General features: G+C 53.7%; 1 protein-coding gene across 1 annotated transcript; it reads left to right on the forward strand.

Annotated features, from left to right (window-relative positions):
- Positions 1 to 9927: 9927 nt before the first annotated feature.
- Positions 9928 to 22497, forward strand: SECTM1 (secreted and transmembrane 1). The gene is made up of 5 exons (XM_057716220.1): positions 9928 to 9968; positions 19222 to 19375; positions 19567 to 19881; positions 20641 to 20897; positions 21290 to 22497. Exons 2-5 carry the CDS (start codon positions 19288 to 19290, stop codon positions 21302 to 21304), a joined length of 675 nt encoding a protein of 224 aa, XP_057572203.1. The 5' UTR covers positions 9928 to 9968; positions 19222 to 19287; the 3' UTR covers positions 21305 to 22497.
- Positions 22498 to 23084: the final 587 nt, after the last annotated feature.

Consider the following 23084-nt stretch of genomic DNA (forward strand, 5'->3'; position numbering starts at 1 on the left):
GCAGCAGGGACCAATCAAAAAAATCCTGGGAAAGTGAGGACAGGAACTCAACTCGCCACCACCCCAACCCTGACAGATCTTCTCGCCTGCCTCCCAGACGTCTTGGATCTCCAGCAGGACAGCCGTCACAGGCACACAGAGGCAGAAGGCTGGGCTGCTCCGTGGGCTGGCTGCTCTGTCAAGGCTTCTGTCCAGTCTCCCGTCTGGCTTAGACGGAACAACCTCCCACCCAGGACAAGTGCCCCACCCCCACCCCCCACCACCTTCCCACCCAGAGCACAAGCCAGGGCTGCACAGGAGTGATGAGGGACTCCAGATCCAAGGCCACTTCCTTGGTTCCGGGTCAATCTGCTTTAGTAGCAGACCATCCCCACATTCCTTTAGCCTCTGAATCTCTCTTCAAACCCTTTATCAACTGAGCCAGTGAAAATCCAGCAGCAAAATGGACACTGGGTTGCAGACGCTCCACGTGGGGAAGGGATGGAGGGAAGGAGCGGGGGGCCTCTGCTCACACGCTACCTGTCAAGTCCCCAGATTGTGTGTCAAACGGCAACGCACTGAGCTTCGTGAACATTTTGCGTATTTTATGAAGCAGGCGGGACTCAGAATTTTCCGGAAAGCACGCTCACCTCCTTTGCCGAGCCTCCCACCTCCAGAGGGGGGGAGTCTGGGGGGGGAGCACCGCAAACAGTCATTCCTCTGCCCCAAGGGTGCCCGTGGCTGTTCAGCGACATTCACCTGCTGCATACAGAAGGGCGGGTGTTTGCCCCCCTGGAAGAGCAGAGACCGCGTCAGGACAGAACGCCCTCGTTCACTGACGCCTCGCAGAAGGGAACATGCATGGCTCTCTCCCTGGCCCCCCGCCGCCCCCCACACTCCGAGGGAGCCCAGCCCCAGCACGGAGAGTCCCTTGAGGTTTCTATGAAGTCTGAACAGTGTCTTCTGCCAGATGAGCAGTTGGTTCAGTTCTGCCCTCCATCCATGGGCCTCCTCCTCCAGCCGGCTCTGGCACATTCCAGAATGTGGGGACAAGGACAGGTATGTGCTGACCAGCCGAGGCCCGGGCACCTGGACCTGTTCCCAGGGCTGCCTCTGGAGTCTCTGACCACCCGCGGTCGGTCTCCCACTCACAGCCCTGCCCTCACTCGGCCTTGTGTGGTACCCCCGTTCTGGACTTTGAGCCTCTGTCAGTCTCAGACCTGGTGGCCTCGGGCCTGTCTGGTCCAGCCCTGGGCCAGGACGCCTCTGGCCAGGAGGGTAAGTCAGAAGTCAGAGCTCAAATGAGGATGTGGAGGAAGAAAGAACTGCGCGGGGATGGGGGTGCCAGGAGGGGACTCTTTGCTCCTGAAGTGTCCTGGCGCTGAGGGACAATCTTCTCAGGCCAGGAAGGTGGAAATACCCTTGAGACGTCCAACCAGTGCTCAAGGCTGAGTGAGCCTCTGAAGGGAGGGGGCTGTCGACTGAAAGAAAACCACACAATGAGAGAGCTGTGAATGGAGTGAGCGAACCCCTCCCAAGAGGTGGGGGAGGCCAGCTCATATGGCACTTTTGGCCGGGAGTAGGGGTGCTCAAGCACACATCTTGGTAAAGATTACCGTACTCCTTGTCACAAAGAACAGACATCCCAAGTTAACGATTATGGTGCTTTTGTACGTGTGGGAAGATGAAAGCAGCTGGGGTCATTAAAATTCTTCCTGAGACATGCGTCTAACTATCTAAGGGGCTGCTTGTCCAAAGTGCAGAGGGTCCTTTACCATTTCTAATTCCTGTCTGAGCACAGAGTACACTGTGAGTCAGCGGCTGCAACAGGTCAATCTTTGCAGAACTGGATGGTGAACAAGAAAGACACCGCTCCTCTTTTGTGTGCAGGGCCAAGCCCACCCAAGCTGCAACCCCTCAGCTGAGCCACCCCTGAGCCTTGGTGACCATCCAGGAGTCCCTGGGAGCCCCCACCCCTCTCTTGATGGCCTTGAGGTGACATTCCACCCAGGAGGGGCAGCACTGTGGTGCCAGGGCCTCACAGCCCCTCCCCTGGGAAAGGCCCGGGTGTGGGTTGGAGGGAAGAGGCAGTGGCTTTCAAAGGACCCATGGTTTTGCACTTAGAGCCCATGGGCATTTCAGCCAGTCTCTGCCCCTTCCACCCACCGCCCCAGGGCCTTGGAGAGGGCCCAAGATAGCCCTGGGGGGTCACCCTACTCTCTCTTCTCCCCCAATCAATCTCTTTCTTTAACCTAATAAAAATCGTTGTTTATTCTTAAAGAACACAGTTTTCTCTGATTGTTTAAGACATGTCCATTGTAGGAATTTTGGAGAAGAAAAAAAGTAGAAGAAACTAAAAACCTGTAGTTCCCTGACTCAGACTTAATTCCTGACAATTTTTATGTCCTTTTAGCTTTTCTGGAAGTATATATGTTTATATATATTTAAAAAGAAATTGGGGAATTTCCCTGGTGGTGCAGTGGTTAAGAATCCGCCTGCCAGTGCAGGGGACATGGGTTTGATCCCTGGTCTGGGAAGATCCCATATGCCGAGAAGCAACTAAGCCTGTGTGCCACAACCACTGAGCCCGAGAGCCACAACTATTGAAGCCAGCGCCTAGAGCCCGTGCTCCGCAACAAGAGAAGCCCCTGCTTGCCACAACTAGAGAAAGCCCGCACGCGGGGCAACAAAGACCCAACACAGCCAAACAAACAAAAAAGATTTGTTGAGCTTTAAAAAAAAAAAAAAGATTTGTTGAGTTTAAAAAAAAAAAGAAAAACATTGGGATGATGCTGTCTGTACAGTTGGGGGCCTGGCTGCCTGGTTCTGCTGATGCCCAGACGCTACCATCAGAGGTGCCCTGGCTTTACCGCAGCCCCTCAATCCACACCAACACTTCCATGCACAGGGGCTATGTATGGAGCCTATAGCTGAGCCCAACCAGATCCTGCTTCTCCCCAGACCCTCAGGTGGTCCCAGAAGCACTGGCACCTCCAGGTCAGTACACCTCCAGGAGAGCACCCGGCAGCCCCTCACCCACACAACAGACCCCGGAGCCCTACCCTTTGATGACCATTTTCAAGCAGCCCCCAAAGAAGGTCTTTCCCACTTCCTGTGCCCCAGGAACAGCCGAAGAGTCTCCCTTTGTCAGAACCGCTCTTTCTGAGATGTCTCTCCGAAGCTCCCAAGGAGGGAGGGCATCTCCCAGGATTAGAAGGAGCTGCTTCCCACGGCCCTGGCCTGCCCTCTAATTGGCTTGGGGTTAGAGTCTTCCCAGGGAAGCATCCTGATTCTCGGGTAATTCTGGGAATGGAGGCAGACAGCTGAAGGGAGAGGACAGGGTATGGATGTGACAGCTCCTCCACTGCCATCTCAAGGGAACACTCGGGGTGACCAGGGCAAGAGGGAGCAGGGAGCCAGGCTGTGTGGGTCATGCTCACGCTTAGTGGAATGAAGGAAAGCTTCTTGGAAGGACTCTAACCTTCATGTGTTTCGTAACCACATCGTCCCTCCGGTGACTGCTGCTCCCGGGACTTCCCAGAATGGGGACATGAGCCTCACCCCTCCTGGCACTGGCTCCCACTCAGCCCTCAGCAGACATCTGCTGAATAAACAAGAGCTGATTTGGGAAAGCATCCACGTTGATAGAACAGAGAATAAACCAATAAATACTGAGGTCATAAAAATGGATTTATTCTGCCGTCAAAAAAACCCTGTGCGGGGATGCCCACCACCTTGCACGTAAGCATTCTGTGGGGAGCAGGTGTGGACACTCCGGGTTGCCTGGCACCCTGGCAGGGCCCACAGGTGCTCCCCCAGGGCCCAGAGTGGCCAGGCTCCAGGTCATCCCCCTGGGAAAGGCTGAGTCAGCTCAGGGACTCACCTCCCATGTTCCCAGGTCCTGTGCCTGCAGCCCCACGCCTGACTTGTCTGCCACACACCCGGGATGATGCCAGGGAGCTCATCACACTTGCACACGACTTGCCCTCCCGGGAAAATACCTGGCTGGGCCACACCTGGGGCAGGACACCCACTCTCAGCTCAGAGGCACTGGAACAAGGAGGGACTAGCTGTTTGGGGACCAGAGGGAGGCTGAGGCTGGCAAGCCCATGGGGGTGCGGGGGCCAGTAGCAGGATGGGCGTTTAACAGAGGAAAAGGGGTGGGAGGCGCCTCACTCAGGGCCCATCGAGGGATGGGGTCACCGACCCCCTCATTGTGCCATGCACCATGTATATTAAACCACTGCTCTCATGAGCACACCAGAGAGTTCCCTCTAGGGATGCCATCCCAGGAGACTTACTTTCTGCTTATCTACATTTTGTAAATGTTTTACACTGAATACGTTATCATGATAAGGGGGAGACAGTGCTCTAATGTTCAAATCACCAAATGGAGGCCAAGCAGAGGAGAGCCCGCCCTTCCCCTTCCAGGCAGAGCTGCCCCCCACTGGCTACTGTAGCCACCGTGTCTCCGTTCCCTGCGCCACATCAGCAAGGTGAAATCAAGGTGCACTGGCTGGGCTCATCCCCAGAGAGGAGAGGAGAGCACCCAATCAGCTCTCTGATCCGCCAGGGTCTGGGTGGCCTGGAAGCAGCAGGGATCCTGGAAAGAGCTGTGGGCACGGTGTGGCCCATCCAGAGTCTCCGAGCCCCCTTCCTGCTCATTTTGGGGGGGCTACTGCAGGAGCAAGACCCTCAGGACGGTGTCACCCAACTCACATGCGGGGGCAGAGCCAAGGCTACTTCACATTCCCTGAAGCAGCAACAAAACACCCAAATTAATGAGATGAGAAGCACTTCTATAAATAAAGTGTTACAATATTCTGAAGAAAATAAACGCGCTTTCAGATAAATGGAAAGGCATAGCTAGGTCTTGGTGAGGAAGGATTAATGCTAAAAATGTGATTCATTCTAAAATGAAGCTCTAAATACAATCAAATCCCAAGAGCGCCGAAGGGTGGGTCAGGTTGGGACAGAATAACCAGATGTTTGAGGAACACAGCCATTTCAGAAAGAAAACCTCATACAGTGACTCCACCAGGAATTGAAATACTGTCGGGTCAAGAATTTGTAATTAGTCTTAAATTTTAAAACTTAAAAAATTTCTAAAACCCGGAAGTTCCCTGGTGATCTAGTGCGTTAGGATTCGGCACTTTCACTGCGGTGGCCCGGGTTCAGTCCCTGGTTGCGAACTGAGATCCCTGTTCCCCCCCAAAATTTCTACAACAGATAGAATTAAATTAAGTCAGAAGAACAAGAATAAACAACAGCAGCAAAGAACCAAGCAAAAATCTTAGCTTGTAAAACAAAAAAAAAGAGCAGAATTAAAGAACACGCATGCTACCATAAATGGCGCATGGGCGCTGCTGTGGGGTGAGACCATGGGTTGAAAGAGCTTGGCTGAAAACCTCCTGGACATGAGAGTGAAATGGTCATGACATGAGTGCTGACATCTGGACCGCAGGAGCCCCAGGGAGAGCACTGAAAATGAAAAGGCAGGAAGTGCATTTGTTGGAGTTTAAAAAAAAAAAATGAAAGATCTTGGTTTGAAAGGGGCCACAGGCACCAGGGAGAGGAAGTAACAAAAACACTCCCTTCACCTAACCAAAGACAAGAGGAAAACTTTAAATTTTCTCCCAAAGGATGATGTATAAAGGGAATGAAAACCATCCAATTCTTCCTTAGCTGCTCTGGAGGTAAGCGATTCTGGACCAGGGATTTCAAAGTATCGAGGAAACGAGAAGCCAGGATTCTGGGACTGCACACCCAGCCCCGAGGCATCCAAACACAAAGGTGTGTTTAAACACACTCTCAGGGGCTTCCCTGGTGGCACAGTGGTTAAGAATCCACCTGCCAATGATGGGACTCGGGTTCAAGCCCTGGTCTGGAAAGATACCACATGCCACGGAGCAACTAAGCCCGAGAGCCACAACTATTGAGCCCACATGCCGCAACTACTGAAGCCCGTGCACCTAGAGCCCCATGCTCTGCAACAAGAGAAGCTACCATAATAAGAAGCCCACGCACTGCAAGGAAGAGTAGCCCCCGCTCTCCACAACTACAGAAAGCCTATGCGCAGCAACGAAGACCCAGACCCAATAAATAAACAAATTAATTTAAAAAACACACTCTCAGGCCCATGAGCCTGCAGAGGGTCTACACTCAGAGACCTGCCCTGACGCAGGAGATTCAGGGGTCTAAGATGCCAGTAGACACGTGTGGCGAGAAGCTGGCCACATGCCTCAGGGAAGCTGCTTGTCCAGAAGGAGAAAATTGAAGTCTCCACATGTCAGCATAGGATGGGTGTTAGCTGGTCCACAATGATCTATAATCTGATGCATGGAAAGTGGACTCAGCTACCAGAGACTGTCGGGTTGGATAAAAGTCTAGACAGTTTCTGCTTACGAGAGACGCACCTAGCACGTGGACACACAATGGCTGGAAGTAAAAGTCTGGAAAATGATCTATATTCTAACCAAAGACAGTTGGTGTTGCTGTACTGATATGAAACAAAAGAGACTAAAATAAAGTGGGTGATTCGGGTGAAGAGGGTCACTATCTGCTGACAAAAGCTCAACTTACCAAGAAGATACAACCATTTAAATATTTTTGCATCTAATAAAATAGCTTCCAAATATATGATAAAAGATTGCTAGAACTATAGGGAGAGATGGATGATCCCCCATCACCTGAGGGATTCCAACCCACCTCTCCCAATCACTGACAAATCAGCTCCAGCTGATAAAATTCGGCAAGTACATAAAAGATCTGTACTACCCCCCACTGACCACCTTGACGGGAGGGACCCCAGGGGAAACAAGCATGACTCAAGGACCCTGAGGCGTTTACAACAACTGATGTGTTGGTGGGGCCAGAGTGGGGCGGGCAACTGAGGCATAAAATAGCAAGGTGTCAAAGTGAGGGAGCCCAGAGAATGACTGACAGAAGTTAGAATGAAATTGCAAGTTAGCAACAGGAAGATAAACATTGCAGGGCTTCTGGAATATGAAAAACACACTGCTGAGTGTTTTTTTTTTTAAGTTAGATAGGAAATCAGAACTGAAATATACAAATTCCTAGAACCCAGAGAAAATGAAACTCCACCTCTCATGTGATGCAGCAGAAGCTGAGATTCGAGGGTGAAACTTCCGAGAGAAGAAAAGGGAAGACGATGAGGGAACCCAGTGCCTTCCGAAGACAAGGTACCAGGATTGTCTAAAAATGGGAAAGATACACACCTTGGGTAAGCATGCATGTTTGTACAGACACAGAAAATTTCTAGAAAATTATATGAGGAAGTGTCTACAGGTGTTACCTCTGGGACGTAAACAGGAGTCCCAATGAGATACAGCATAGTTCCTTTTATCTTACGACACAGTTCTTTATCTTATACTTTCAATATAAACAAGTTAGTTTCATTTTCAGAGTTGTAAATGCTTTATCAGGACACCTATTTTTATCAAGGTCCAAGTGGCTCTCATTTCACAGGCGTGAGACTCTAAGCCCTCAGCTGATGCTCAAGGCCCCTCAGCGTATGGGACCCTCCTCCCCTCTTGCCCGAACAGCCCCTTCCCAGCAGTGCCCGCTCCGCTGAGAGACCCTAGGTGGGGCTGGACGGGAGGGGAACAAAGGACTGATCTGGGAGGTAGCCTTAGGAACCAGCCCCTCCTTCCAGCCCATGGGAGCATGGTGGGCAAAGGGGACAGGCACCAAAAACACGGGGTGTGTCACTTTGGTCCCCAGGCCTTTCTCTAGTGCCTCATTGGCCCTTGGGATGGAACCAGGGACCCTGGTCTCCGTTCCCTTCTGTGGAGGGGATGAATTTCACACTGACCTTGGTGCCACCTTCCCGTGAGGACAGCTGCCTTTGAGGTTTATCTGCCCACTAGGCAAAGGTTACTACTTTGGCGTGTCCAGGACTTTGTCCTGTTCTGCCTGCTCCAGACACCAGGTTGTTAGTCAACCTTCAGGCCTCGAGTCCAGCTAGAGAGGTAGCTCTTCTCACCCTCTGACCTCCTTGAAGGTCTAGATGCTCCACCTGCGGGGCAGCTGGAATGTTCTGTCCTGTTCCATCTGGGCCCCTCCTTTGCAATCCTCAGAATTCAAAGGTCCCCCAGAACTCGGTTCTGCATCCTCCTCTCTTTTAATGAAAATGGGGCATCGACCACCCCGGCCCCTCTCACTGCCTGCCTGACAAGGACTTGCTCAACCCATGGGTCCACAGCCTGTGGGAGCTCTCCCCTGGTGGCCCAGAAATACCTCTTTGTCCCTTACTCCACTCTACACCCTGCCAGTGGGTCACCTAGGGTTCTAGTGGGAGGGGACAGTCCATGTGCCACCCAACTGGCACTGGAGACCTCCAGGCCTCTTCACCCCACCTCCAAACCACCAATATCTGTGGACTCTCCCTTCTCCACACACCTCTGAGCCTTCCCCACCCCCACGGAAACGGAACTGCTGCAAGAACCTCCAGACTCACTGCCCCCACCCCACCCCCGCCTTCCAGGGGGATTTTGGAAGTGCAGGTCTGATGAGGGACATCCCACTCTGCATGGAGACAAACCCCTTCTCCTGCTCTCCATCCCCTAACACAGCATCCCTGCTGGGTCTCCCTCTCCAAGCCTCTCTCTCCTGGGGGTGGGGAGCGTAGCCAGGCCCAGCCCTGCACTCACCCCCTTGTTTCTCAGAGCCATTTGAGACCCCAACACCCCAGGAGTGAGCTCACAGGACACGGACTGCCTTGTGGCTGCATTTGCACACCTGCCCCTCTGCTGTGAGGAAGAGGAAGCTTGGAGAGTTTAAGCAGGTTGATCAGCGGGAAGTGACGAGTGAAGGAAAGACCAGCGGCCACGTCCTGGTCTGCAGTAAATCTGGGCCCTGACGGCAAGCCCCCCAGAGCTGGCAAGGCCGGACATGGGCCAAGGACTCGGGATTCAAGTCTCCAACAGCTGCTTCCCTGCAGCAACTTGAAAAATGGAGCCTAGAGTCAAACAAAAAATGACTCAAACACCTTTGCCCTTCCCCACCCATGTAACTCTCACATATTCCCCTTATTCCCTACTTTCAGGGTCTCCAAGAAAAACTTTTATCTTAGTGATTTTTGTATAATAAGCACTAAAATCGTTGTACACGAGAAACGTATAAACCCCTGTAATGAACTCTCGGCTTCCAATGCTTCTCCGAGGTCAGCACCTAACAGCCTCCACTCTCTGGGAATGACCTCACACAGGTACGCTGCCCCACCCCCCACCCCGTGTTTGTCCACAGTGTGTCTCCACAGGCGCCCTGGTAGGACCCTCAGTGGGCAGGGAGCTGGGAAGAGGGGCTCCTTCTGCTCAAGGGCTAATTAAGGGCAGTTTAACCTTTTAACTCTTTACCCTGCTCCTATTCACTACGGATCTTTATCCCTGCCTGCACCCCCAAGAGCTACCCCAAGTGGACCCAACTTGCATTTCTGCCAAATTGGAATCAGGTTCTGAGGATTCTCAATGCGCGGGGCTCTGCCCCGTGTGTGCGAGCCTGTGTGTGCACACAGGAGGGGACCGAGAGGTTCCCTGCTCCACGCAGGGAAGTGAACCCAACCAGCTTCTCAAAGAAGCGTCTGCTCTGACAGCTTGAGGATGGAAAACTCCAGGGAGCGGCTCTTCTAAGGAAACCTCCACCTGCTGTTTTCTTTAGAATGATCACCTAATGCAGTGCCTCTAACAAAAATACAATAAGCAATGTATGACCAAGGCAATCATCGACTTTTTCCGTGAACTCAGGGCAGTTCCTGAAACTCCAGTGACTTCTTATAACTCGGTGTTTCCTTCCTGAATGCAGAACACGGGTGCCGGTCCTCAGGCGGATCCTGGATCCTCCTTCCCACAGCCTCCTCCCCTGGCTCCGCCCCGGGATCGCTCAGTTTTGACCCTCCGCACAGCACAGCGCGCAGACAAGCTGCAGCTGCGGGCGTGGAGGAGCCGCGCGGGCCGGGAGCGGGGACGCAGGTGAGGCGCTGGCGGGCGGCGAGGGGCGGCCCGGAGGAGCCGGGGGCGGGGCTCCGGGTGCGCTCAGGCCTCGGCGGGCGCGCAGCTCACCGCGCCTCACCCGCGCCTGCCGCCTCTTGCTACAGAGACGCGCTCCGAGCGCCGGGCCAGGGTCCGCGAGCCCGCGACCGGGGGCGCAGGATGCGCGCCGAGGGAGGGCAGAGGATAGGGGCTTCGCGTCGCGGTGGGGGGGGCGTCTCCGCAGGGCGCCCCCAGGCTCGGCTCTTCGAGGGGCGGAGAGGTGGCATCCCGGCCTCCCAGGCGTCCACTCCTGCGGACAGAGCCCCTCCTGCCCCCTAACACTTCTGGGGCGAAGGGCATTCCTGTCCGGGCCCGACACCGGCTCTCACACTCGCGCACAGACACACTCACTTTCGTGCACACACACTTGCGTGCACGCACAGGGGCGCACACGCACACTCGTGGACTCGCACACTCAGGCCCTCAGCTCATTCCCTCACACTCATAAAACAGAATGAACCCCCTGAGACTTTCCCCTAAGGTGGGGGTGGGGGTGTTCAGCTGCCCCTTTCCGCTCTCCCCTTTCATTTTTGGTTTAGCTGCAGCAGCAATCTCTAAATTCAATTCACCACCCGCTGCTGGTTTATGATCTGCAGTTTGAAAACCACTTTCCGTGCCTGTGGAGCCAGGGGGCCGTGGTAGTGAAGGTGGAGGGGAGGTGCAGGGACCCCAGGAGGGAGGGACCAGCAGGTGCAGGGGAAGGGGGTTCTCAGAGAGCCAGAAGCAGCCTGGCGGAAGGGATGGCATGTGCTGAGGCTGTGAGGCGAGATGGGTGTGCGGGCTCCGCCCCTAGGTCTGCAGGACTGTACTGCTCAGTGGGAATCCCCTCCTGGCCACAGCAGCAGGGACAGGACACAGGCAGTGGCGCCCTGGATTGGGGCATTTCCTCCGAGCCAGGGTTGGGGCGCTGCACCTTTTCAGCTGCCTTTTGGAGGTGGTTGGTCACTCCCTCCACAGTGTTGGTGAAAGGCCTGACCGGGCAGCACTGTGCTTACCTTCCCATGTAGACATCCAAGTACATATAAGTGGGTACTGTGTGAGCCCCTGCGGCAGGCGGGAAAGCTGTTCCAGCTGCTCTCACATGCTGTGGGAATGGAGATCCTTGCTGACCGAGGACCCCTACACACCTGGCCAGCCGACACCCTTGATTCCACAAACCTGGTGCCTCAGTTTTCCCAAGGTCCTGTGGCAGGACAAGGTGCTGCCAATGGCATGCGCTTCCCAAGGTGTTTCACTGACTCCCGAATGTAAACAGCTCCCCAGTGACTGCACAAACCCCAGCTGTGTTGCCCTGTCTTAGTATGTGCAGATGCCAGCACCTGTGTCAGTGATTTGAGAGAAATCTGCATTGTTGCCTCTGCTTTTCCCAATTCCAAAAGTCTTGAAGTCCCTCCAGTCCTTGCCCCACTCATGCAGTCTTCCTTAACCATACCTGAACCTCTGCCTTCTTACTCCTCACGTTCACTGCTGTGCTCTGGCCTCCCCCTCTCCCGTTTTTCTGTCCTTTTCTTCATTCGAGGAAGGAGGGAAAACTCAGGCAGAGGAGTGGAGGTGCCAAACTTAAAAACCCATCTGAATTTCAGATAATGAATCACTTTGAAATACAAGTATGTCACAAATATTACTTAGAATAAATCTATGTTTAAAAACAAGACAGCCATGGAGCCCCAGACAGATCAGGGGAGCAGAATGTGCCTGAGGACGTGGGGAACTCCCTCCATCCCCAGTCCAGCTCCTCCATCCCCAGTCCGGCTCCTCCATCTCCAGTCCAGCTCCTCCATCCCCAGTCCAGCTCCTCCATCCCCAGTCCGGCTCCTCCATCCCCAGTCCAGCTTCTCCATCCCCAGTCCGGCTCCTCCATCTCCAGTCCAGCTCCTCCATCCCCAGTCCGGCTCCTCCATCTCCAGTCCAGCTCCTCCATCTCCAGTCCAGCTCCTCCATCCCCAGTCTAGCTCCTTCATCTCCAGGCCAGCACTTTGTAGACAGCCCTTCTGTGCTCCATAAGGTGGAAGTTTGTGTCTCCATTTTACAGATTTCGTTCAGTTAAGACTTGTCCATGGTTTCAGGGGTCTGCCCCAAGCTGGAGGTCTTCCCAGCTCTTAGGCTCTATTTTCTGATGGTGAGCAGCCAGGCCCAAGATGATTGCAGTTTGGGGGCAGAGATGGGTGTGACCCAGGTGTTCCCTTATCTGGATTGTGGAATCATCCAGGGGTTTTCCTGGTGAGGAGAACCTCAGGGAGCACACAAAGTTTGACTGAGAGGTTCCTGTGTGTGAGGGCAGAACCCTCCAAGACCTGAGGGAGGTTCAGAGGAGCCTGGAGTCCCAACCAGTGCCTGTCTAGGAGCCCACACCTTCAGCAGCCTCTGGCCTCCCTCGGACAACATGACAGAGGATGGCCAGGGGTCACCTTTCCACAGGTCATACCCCCTGAGAGGAGCCATGTGGTGGTAGGAGGTCTGTGACACTTCTTGGTTTAATAGTCTTCTGGTCATTTCATTGTGTGTGAAAACATACCTATAAATAGCACATTTAATGACTGCAGGTAGGTATTTCTTAAGGTGAGGCTAAAATAGATACTAATGTTTAAAAACTGAGTCAGTGTAAAATAACTGTTAGGATACTGGGCTATGTGGTGTCGGGAAAACCACAGAGGCTGGGGCGGGAGGCTGGCGGGCCAGCCTCACTGGGGCAATTCCCTGGCAGGCAGGTGAAATATGAGATACCGATACCGAGAACAAAGGGTGGCCTGGCAGACCTGACTCAGGCTTGGGGGAACCCGCAAAACTCTCAGAGGCCCACGCCCTCGCTGCTGGAGGTCACCAGCTGTCCTCCCAGCCGACCTCTGGACCTCAGCCTGCTGCTTCCTTTTGCTTTCCTTTTACTTGTCAACACACATGCTCCCTCCCAAAGTCCAGCCAGGCAGGTCAGCGTGTGTACATAAACACACTTTTGCTGAGGTCACCCACTCTCCGTGTCACCTGGTCCAGGTGCAAACCAAGGCTGACCTTTGACTTACCCAGCTCAACTGAGGCACGTGCCCAGGGCCCACGATGGGGCATTGACCACACCCTTTCTGGGAACAGCCCTGCAGAGGAGGCTGAACAGGTCTGCAGGGATTGAGCACCTACCGTACGCAGAGCATGTAAGAAGCCCTGCAAGGCCCTTGGCCCAGCACTCTGTGTGTGTGTGGGTGTGTGTGCGCGCCATGTGTGCTTGCTTGCACGTGGCAGGGAGCGGGAGTAGGATCGTGGCAGCCTCTGAAGAGTAGGTGTCTTTGCCAGGCTGGGTCATCCTGGCTCCTCATGGAGTGAGGCCCTGCACAGTCCAGGATTGTGAACTAACCCACCCATTCATTTATTCTCAATCAACATCCCAGAAAGTGTAGTTAGAACTTGAAACAGGACTCCTAAGTTTATCAGAAGGATAAACACTAGGCAACAGTCAGGAAAACATGTGATGAGGGAATGTTAAGGGGGAGGGTTTCCTTCTGGATACTACAGACCCCTGGGTATCTCCCTCCCAGAAAGAACACGCCTGCTAAGTCACGAAGTTGCAGGAAAGGAACGTGGTGGAAATAAATTCGTGTCCAGACAGAGGACTGCGGGTATCAAGTCTGTGCACTGGGCATTCAGTGGGTGTGCCAGGCCACCAGCAGGAGGCTCCACCACTCATGCCACTGAGGGGCCACTGCACCCAGAGCACAGGTTTAGGTGGCATTCATGTTTTGGTTCCCTGGGGGTGAATCCTGCACGTGGCCCTGAGGATACTCCAGCCTTGGGGTCAGCAGGCAGACCTCCCGGGGAGTGTGTCCTCCCACGTGTTCAGCCTGGGGAGACTTGTCCTGCCTCCCCATCGATGGGGCACCCAGACCCACACTGGATGGCTGGGAAGTGTGGGTGCCAAAGACTGTTCCGAGGTCGGTGGAGGCAGCAGAGCGGTGGGGGTGGAGAGACCTTGAGGAGACTGGAAAGGCTGGGGGTCCTGCCCAAGGCTTCCCCCAGAGTGGGCCAGAGATAGCCACACAAGATGAGTTCCCTGCCTGCTCAGCCAGGCTCAGGGTCGGACACACCTGCGCAGGGGTCTCCCTCCAGGCTACCCTGAGGGCTCTGGCCAGGGGGCCGGGAGTCACTGTCCACCACCAGCAGGGATGCCTTTGGGCCCCGTGGGTTACTGGGCACCATTCTGTGTATTCCAACTTAGGAAAACTTGTTTTGTAAAAATACTCAGGAAAAGGATTGAGCAGATCTTATTTGAGGTGCCAGGAAAAGCCCCAGCGCAGGAAGTTGCAACACCTTTATCTGGAACCGTCCACCACATAAGACTATCATGAGTGGTGATGAGCTATTTACCCCCATCCTAGCAATTGCTAACTGACAGCGAAATCAGAAAGGCAGCCACTGGCTTGTGTCCAACTGTGAAATCTCAGCCTCTTTTGTGTTAGGCTGAGCAGGTTCGGACAGGATCGGGGCAGCGGCCCCTCTCTACTCAATCACCAAATTCTTGGTTCTAAAAAAATGGATTAAAATTATGTTAATGTTCTTCTGGAACACAAACATCCAAAGAAAGATACACAGAGCAGTAGAGAGAGCCTGCCTTCCTGGGGGTAGAAACACACGATGGACAACACAGCGGCTTGGACCACATGGTTTGGCAGGACTTCAGTGGCCCCACATGGTGGGGGTGCCTCGGCCAGAGGGGACAGGGTGCTTCACTCTTCAGTGCCTCGGGTACCACTTGCCCTCCTGGAAGGAAGCAAAATTGGGCCCTGTTGCATGCCATTTGCAAAAAAGACATTGAGGTGGATTCAAGATTTGAACATAAAGATAGACAAAATTTGGCCGTGATGGATTCTCCATGGTCTGGGAGGCCTTTTTAAAAGGATGCTTTAAACAAATGAACAAAAACCACTTTAAAACAAAACCTTGAGGGACTTCCTAGGTGGTGCAGTGGTTAAGAATCTGCCTGCTAATGCAGGGGACATGGGTTCCATCCCTGCTCCAGGATCGATCCCATATGCTGAGGAGCAACTAAGCCCATGTGCCACAACTGTTGAGCCTGTGTGCCGCAACTGCTGAAGCCCACACTCCTAGAGCCCATGCTCTGCAACAAGAGAAGCCACCAAAATGAGGAGCCCATGCCCCATGATAAAGAGTAGCCCCCACTCGCCACAAATAGAGAGAACTCGTGTGTAGCTATGAAGACTCAATGCAGCCAATTAATTAATTTTTTTAAAAAACAGCACATTTAAAAAAATAATAATAATAAAACAAAACCTTGAAACTTTCAAGGAAAAGATAGACATGACGACATAAACACATGGAGTCTTTATTCCAGAAACAATCAAGGGAGAAATGATGACAAGGACACACTTGCCGTGGATGGTGATTTGTTTCTTTAAGGCGTGAATGTCTTATAAACCTGTAAGAAGACAGACAATCCCAGGAAAATGGGCAAAGGGTTTGCAAAGGCAGTGGCAACTCGGAAACCTAAAGGGCCAAAAACACAATGAAGTGGTCAGCCCCCTGCAGCACTAGGTGTCACCTGGAGGAGAAGGCGCTGGGACCAGTGGGGATGGGGCAGTTCACAAGCTGGGCAAATGGAATCCTCCCAGCTGCTGAAGTCAAGCGTTCAGGATTCAGGGAGGTAGACCTCACCAGCAACACACTACAAAGTGAGAACCAGATGCAGAGAAACAGACAGAACCCTCCCTCCAGTGTCTGGGGTTTGTGCCTCATTATTCGAGTGAGGAGGAAGCTGGGGTCTGGGGAAAGGGAGAAGGGGACAGTGTGAGTGTCCTGGGGCAGCCGTAACCAAGGACCACAAACTGAGGGGCTCAAAACAACCAAAGTTTATCCCCTCCCAGTCTGGAGGCTGGAAGTCCAAAATCAAGGGGTCGGCAGGGCAGCAGGGGAACATCCTTCCTTGTCTCTTCCAGCTTCTGGTGGCCCCAGCATCCCTTGGCTTGTGGCCACATCCCTCTAGTCTGTGCCTCTGTCAGCTAGTGGCCTCTCCCTGTGTCTCTTTTTCTACAAATTTCTCTCTTCTTATAAGGACGCCAGTCATATTGGATTGGGGCCCTCACTGCTCTAATACGACCTCATCTTTAATTATGGCTGCAAAGACCCTATTTCCAAGTAAGGTCGCCTTCACACGTTCTGGGTGGACATGTGTTTTGGGGGTCACCATTCACCCCAGTACACACAGTACAGTGGGAGAAAGAAGAGAGGATGGGCAGTAGGCATCTCTGATGAAGCCCATCTAATATGATGCCACCTATGTGAAATCACATGCATGTGCGTGCCCACTTATGCACAAGAATACGTGTCTCTTGGGTGACATCTTTCGGTGCTTCTTTCTTCCTCAGCTATAAATGTGGTACGTATATGAAAAAAGAAGGCTGTCCTTCAGACATTAAATTAGAAATAGAAACAAGTTTAGAAAATCAAACAAAAGAAGCTGGGAGATAGCAACACCAGTCACAGGAGCTCAGACTCCGCCCACTGGCTGCTCTGGAACCCAACCCCGACCCCATGCAGCTCAGAGCCGCTGCAAGGGACCACACCTGGTGGGGCCTGGCAACTCAGCTCCCAGGGTGACCTACATCTCCACTGCCTTAGGACCTGACACTGCCTCCTGGCAGCTGGGTCCCCAGGCTAAGCCTGGGCAGGATGTCGAAAGGAAGCTCTCCAGTGGAAACTGCCCAGTGGTTTATCATAGGATTAAAAACAGCTAAAATAGAGCTTCTTCTTTTTTTTTTTTTTTTAAGGAATGCAGAGGTGCAAAACAAAGCATAAAAAAGTACAGGAGTGATGTGGAGGGTTGGGAGGGGGAAGCCGCAGTTGGGCTGGAGGGGCCGTGCACAGGTCAGGGGCAAGGTCAGCCAGAGCCTGGTGTGGGAGGTGGGCTCGTGGGTGCTAATTATTGTGAGCGAATGAATGGATGAACTGGACCAGCGGTAGGAAGGCACACACCAGGAATCATAGTAACGCAGTTCTGGGCCATGGGTGCTCTTAGATTAAACAGGTTTCCATGCGTGGATGGAAAACTGGCATCCGGTATACAGCAATTGCCTCTGGTTTATGACGTTTAGGAACACTGCTGCTAATGCTGTCATAAGATGCCTGGGCATATATAGCGCAGCGATTAATCAAACCTCAGGGAGGCGCTCAGGGTCCCTGTTCTTAGAATAGGCACACACCACGTAGAGTCCATTCTGGGTTTGCCATGGGGCCTCATCCAGGATGCTCTCGGGGTCGGCACCACCTACTAGAGACCAGACCAGGACACCTAAGAGCAGGAGGCTGCGTTGTCACCGGTGCACCATACCCTGTACACACCCCACCCCGGGAACCCCAAAATCCCATGTGGATTGAGTGAGAAAGAAAGCACCACCTGGCCATCAGCCTGGCCACCTGTCTGTCTGCTCTGCATGGTCCACCCCTCTGGAGGGTGAGCCGTCTTGGGCTAGCCCTGGGCCCATGAGCACACCAGTGCCAGGGTCCAACCCCACCCTGCCCAGGAGTATGACTGCCAACCCAGAGCCCCTGCAGACCCAGCCATTCAGGAGGAAGACAGGAGAGCATGGGCTGGTTTGCATTTTATGCTCTTGAAACTCTTCCTGGCTCAAATTAGATGTTTCTTTCAAATGCTGGATGTAGCCTTTTTCCTTCCAGGGTAGGTGGGCCTCCCTCCCCTGCTGCTCTGAGGCCCCCAGATCAGCAGGGTTGTGCTCCCTGTCCCACTCCCATCAGGAAGTCCCAGGGCCCCCAGTTCACTGACCGGGACCTGCGGGTCCAGGACCACCAGCCCTACAGGAGTCCCGGGGGCGAGGCAAGTAGAGGGGGCAAGACCCCAGGCGGTCAGTGGTCAGCTCGGCTCTGAGGCAGAAACCCAGTGGAGGTTGGGGGGGATGGGACAGCGGGGAGGACCACAGGCCCTACCTGGTCAACGTCCCATGGATTTGATGAGCTTCTGCACATGCTGTGATGGGAATGGGGGATGCGCTGTGGCCATGGCTGGGGGCAGAGATTGTCCCTCCCAATGTCATTCTCGAACTTCCTGAAGTCAGGGCTGGGCCTGATCACCAATGGCCCCAAGCTCCTGGAAGCAATTGCATTCACAGTTCCCTTTGTTCCTGGCCCTTCTGCCCAATTCCCCGCAGAGTGGAAAAAGAAACCAGAAACGCTGAATTCAAAGCCAAAGGGTCCCACCTCTAAAACTATGAACACAGTAAAAAGATCAGTGATTGCGACGAGTTGTGGGGAAGGAGGGGTGAATAGACGGAGCACAGAGGATTTTTAGGGCAGTGAAACTACTCTGTATGGTACCTAATGGTGGCTGCATGTCGTTCTACATTTGTCCAAACCCATTGAATGTCCAACACCAAGAGTGAACCCTGATGTAAAGCATGGACTTCAGTCAGTGAGAACAAATCACTGTAGGCTCATCAGGTGTAACGAAGGCCCCACTGATTGGAGATGCCAATAATGGGGGCTGTGGGAATTCTTTACACGTCCTGCCCAATTTTTGTGTAAACCTAAAACTGCTCAAAAACAAGTCTATTATTATTATTATTATTTTATTTTAATCGAAGGGTCAATTGTTTAAATAGTTTAAACTAATCAGGATAAATGTCACTTTTACTGGAGGCCAAAGCCAGAGATGGGCACTTGTTTCAGAGGAAGTGAAAGTTCAGTTTTCCGGACCGTAACTCACGAGTCCCACAGGAAGACTCTTTCTGTTCATAAGAGTAAATCTGGCAAGCGGGCCAAACGTCCCCAAATGCCCAGCTGCAGAATGCAAGAGCAGGAGAGGGGCTGGGGGTGTCCAAGGTGGTCCTAGGTTGGTGTCAGGTTCAAGGGGCTCCGTGAGATTCTCTGTGTCACAACCCATCTCTACGGGAAACACAGCTCAGGCAGTTTTGCATATTTTATATAAAATTGAAGGGTAACCCCTGCAATGTAAACAGGGTTGTCTCCCAGGGATTGTTTCCTGTCTTGTCCACGTTCCTCATCTGTCTGACAGTGGCCCCACTGCGCACATCCTAAAGATACAGAGAAGGGTCAAGACACAGCAGTCAGGGAGGAGTTTGGGGACCCCACCCACCCTGGCCAGGCTGTGGCCGCTCCCAAGGGCTTCTGAAGGAGCCCTCTCAGCCAGGGGGCCTCTGACTCATCGGCTTTCCTTCCTCAGGGCGTGTTCCAAAAACCACTAAGGAAGACGAGGGACCCCTGAGGCTTGCTCCCCTTCCTGCTGGCCATGCTGACCGCGGCACCCCCCCTGCCTGCTTCCAAGATGCTCTGGGCCCTCCTGCTCTTGGCCGTCTCTGGGAGTGCTCAGAGTGGAGGTAAATCTCATGGTGCCACTCTGCTAGGGGGGCCACCCCACAGGGGTGAGACAGGGGTGGGAGGAGAGGAGAGACCTGGGTCAGGCCAGGAGGGGGCCAGGCGCCAGGTAATGTCAGAGACCCCAGGGAGGGCAGTCAGTGGATGTCCTGAGGCCCAGCCATGACTCACATGTGACTGTCCCCCCGCACAGACTGGGACAGCCCCAAATGCACCGAGGGCGTGGTTTCTGTGTTCAGGGGCAAGCCAGCCGTGATGGCCTGCAGCATCTCCAACCCGTTCTCCCACATCGACATCTCCCTGGAAACCTACCCTGGGGCGAGCAGGCAGCTCATCTTCAGTGTAAAGGCCCCAGGAAACTTCTGCCAGGATGGATGGCAGCTCTGGGTTCAAGAGGGCGAGGCGCACCTGGTGATTGAAAAAGCCCAGGACACCCAGGCAGGGCAGTACAAGTGGAGTCTTGTGGGGCGCCAGAGAACCTTCGGAACCACCACCCTGAACGTCTCAGGTGAGGAGAGGGGCTCCTCGACCCCCAGGTGCTTTCCTGTTTTGGAGGGGCCACAACCAAGGAGGAGCAAGTTCCTGCCCACCTGAGGTGCCCAGAGCCACGGCGATGGGGCCTGAAGAGGGCTACACCTGCTCCACCCGCCCCACATCTGTGCCCCCTCCGAGCTTCTCTCCAGGGTACCTCTGCATGCCTGCCCTGGGCACCCTCCCCGGTCTGTGCGGGGAGCTGGTCCCTTCCCTCCCTAAAAACCTCCTACCCTTCCCACTCCTTCCTTTGCTGCAGAACTCCCCAAGTCACCACCCCACACTCTCACCACCCCCACACACACCTGGTTCTAATGCAGTGGTGGCCACCCTGAGCTCTGGGGACAGGGAGCAGGGGTTCAACGTTGCCCCCAACCAGGGATAGAGGGAGGGGCTGAGAACGGCACCCCCAGCCTAGCTGGGCCCCGGGAGGGGAACCCAGTGAGGCCTTCATGGACTCCTGTGTCCAGGGCTCACCCGATACCTGGGATGGAGGGGCTGCATCAGAGCTGGCCCTGGGCAGGCCCCCCCAAACCTGCCTGGTGTCTCTGTTTGGCAGAGCCCCAAGACCCACTCTTCACACCTTCCTGGGTTGTGTTTCTATCTGCATCCTGGGGTTCAGAAGGGGAGCTCCAGTGACGCTCCCTAGGGTCTCCCCCATCAGACACCCCCACCCTCTGTGCCTGGCGCTCTGCCCATCTCATGAACCCCATCTCCCTACCATTCTCCCACCTAGAGGCTTCCCGGCCAGAAGTGATGTCCACCTTGAGGGTGCCCCCAAGGCAAACAGTGGCTCCTACACAAGTGAACAAAAGCTGCAGGTCCTGCCCACTCCCCAAAGCACAGGAGTTGCTGTTCCCTGATCTTGAGGACAAGAGCCTGGTCCAGGTGGTCTTCCCCATCCTTGGCCTGGTTGCTGTCTCCATCCTGCTGGTCTGCTTGCTGGCCTGGCGCAGAAGGTGTAGCTCTCCAAAGCTCTCCAAGCACCAGCAGGTATGGGCCCCCCCAACTGTTCTGTGGGCGGGCAGGGGGTCTTGGGTGGGGTCTTCTCAGAGCCAGCGTGGACACTCGGCCCCAGGGCCTTGTATTCATTGGGGCTAGTGGGAGACTGGGGAGTGTGCAGTGTCCCAGAGAGCTGGTACCCCTCCCCCAGAGGACCTCAGCCCACTATGACAGTTGCGGGCCCAGAATGCAGGTGCCCCACTCCCAGCCAGGCCACCAGGTCCCCACTGTTCCCAGGATACCCTGGAGGATGGCATGGGGGGCTGGACTTCCTGTTCCTTCCAGGAGACCTAGGCTGTGTGGGCTATCCGTGTGTCTTCAGGTGCACCTGTAGGCACAGGTGTCTGCGCACGGCTCTCATCCCTCCCTCCCTCTCTCCCCAGATAATGGAGCTCTGAGCCGGAGCGGGGCGCTCTGTGCACCACGCACTGCACTGTGCAGAGGGGAAGTGAGGGCATTACCAGGCCTGGCCTGGCAGTCTGGCAGCGTCTGCCCTCTCCCTGACACACACACCAAGGAGGGCTCTTCAGCAGCTCCTGTGGCCAAAAGTGCAAAAACCTCAAGCTCCAAAGCACGTGACCCAAAAGGACCCTCCCCTTCCTCTGCCCCATTCAGGCCTGTGGGCCTGGGCTCCTCCCCGCAACAGGAGGGCCACACTGCTGTCACCTTGGGGACACTCCAGTCCGGGGTCCTAAGTTGGTCATGAATATCACGGACACCCTCCTGTCTTTGGACTATGAACAAGGAGCTTTTGGGACCCTCCTGCCAGCAACTGTGGGGCCAAGATGCGGGGATCAGGGACCTGAGATGGTGCATCGGCCCCACCACCACCACCAGGGGGTAGAGCAGCCCCTCTGGAGGGGAGGCAGGACGTGTGGTTGCCGGTGGGATCTGTGTCCACCCCCCCCCACCGTCTCCCAAGCCCTGGGGCTCCCCCCCCCCCACCATCTGCCCCACCTGCTGGCCCTTGCTGGTCCCAAACCCATTTATGCCAGATGTCTTTATAATCAAAACTGTGTAATTCCACTGAATGTATTGTGGGGTTTTTGTTGGGGGGGGGGGGTCTTGTTTTCTTCCTTTCCTCTTTTGTTCTCTTCTCTTATGGTTTGATGATTATCTTTAGTGTAGTGTTTAAATTCCTCTTTCTTTTTTGTGTATACGTATCTCTATTATAGATTTTTGGTTTGTGGTTACCATAAGGTTTTGATGTCTATATAAGTGCATGATTATTTTAAGTTGCTTATCTCTTAATTTCAAATGCATTTCAAATATCCTGCATTTGTACTCTCCTCCTCTTATGATTACTGGTTTTGTTATCATGTTTGTGTGTGGATGATTTCCTACCTTTACTGTATGTTTGCCTTTACTGGTGAGCTTTGCCATTTCATGATTCTCTTGTTTCTAGTTGTGGCTTTTTCTTTTCTGCCTAGAAAGTTCCTTTAGTGTTTGCCATAAAGCTGGTTTGGTGGTGCGTTGAGTGTATTCTTAAAAGGTACATATAAGGTGATAAAAGAAGGTTTTTCTTAGAAGTATTACGTTCAGTGCTTTGCAAAACATCCAGATTGCTAATCCTCAAGATGAATAAACTAAACCAAAGAGCAAATCATCAAATGAGTTAAGAAACACATTTTTAAGTGGAGAAAATAAAAATCTGAAAGAAGCTGCTTCAAGTCTTAAAAGCTAAAAAGTCCCAAGGCATCCGAAAGACTAGACACCTGGGAGTCCTCACTCACCGTGAAGAATCCAAAACTGGCCACCCTGCATGGTGCCTGGCAACTGTGGCCTCTGAGAAGGGTGGTGATCCCAATGAGCTTTGCTGGCACCCAGAGTCCAGGTCTAGAACAGGCTGCATTTGCATCTCTCAGGTTAAAGTAAGGTTCACACCAGAAATGCTGGGTTTGTGCCACCACGGAGCCAGGCCATTGAGACACAGTGGGCACGGCACCCGGGGCCTCCGTGCTTTGGGGGCCATGGAAATCTGTTCCATTTTGCCTGAAACAGACCAAAAGTGTTGATGCGTTTAAAGTAATTCAAAGGTCATTTTCATATTGATATTATGGTGGGAAGGGCTCACAGAAGTCATTCAGCGCCCGCACACCCAAGGCAGGAAACCTAGAAGGAAATACTGCGTCTGGGTCTTTGATTTTCATTTTCTACTTGTTGCTTATTTATACTTCC

The sequence above is a fragment of the Hippopotamus amphibius genome, chromosome 17, assembly GCF_030028045.1.
Source record: "Hippopotamus amphibius kiboko isolate mHipAmp2 chromosome 17, mHipAmp2.hap2, whole genome shotgun sequence".
NCBI lineage: Eukaryota > Metazoa > Chordata > Mammalia > Artiodactyla > Hippopotamidae > Hippopotamus > Hippopotamus amphibius.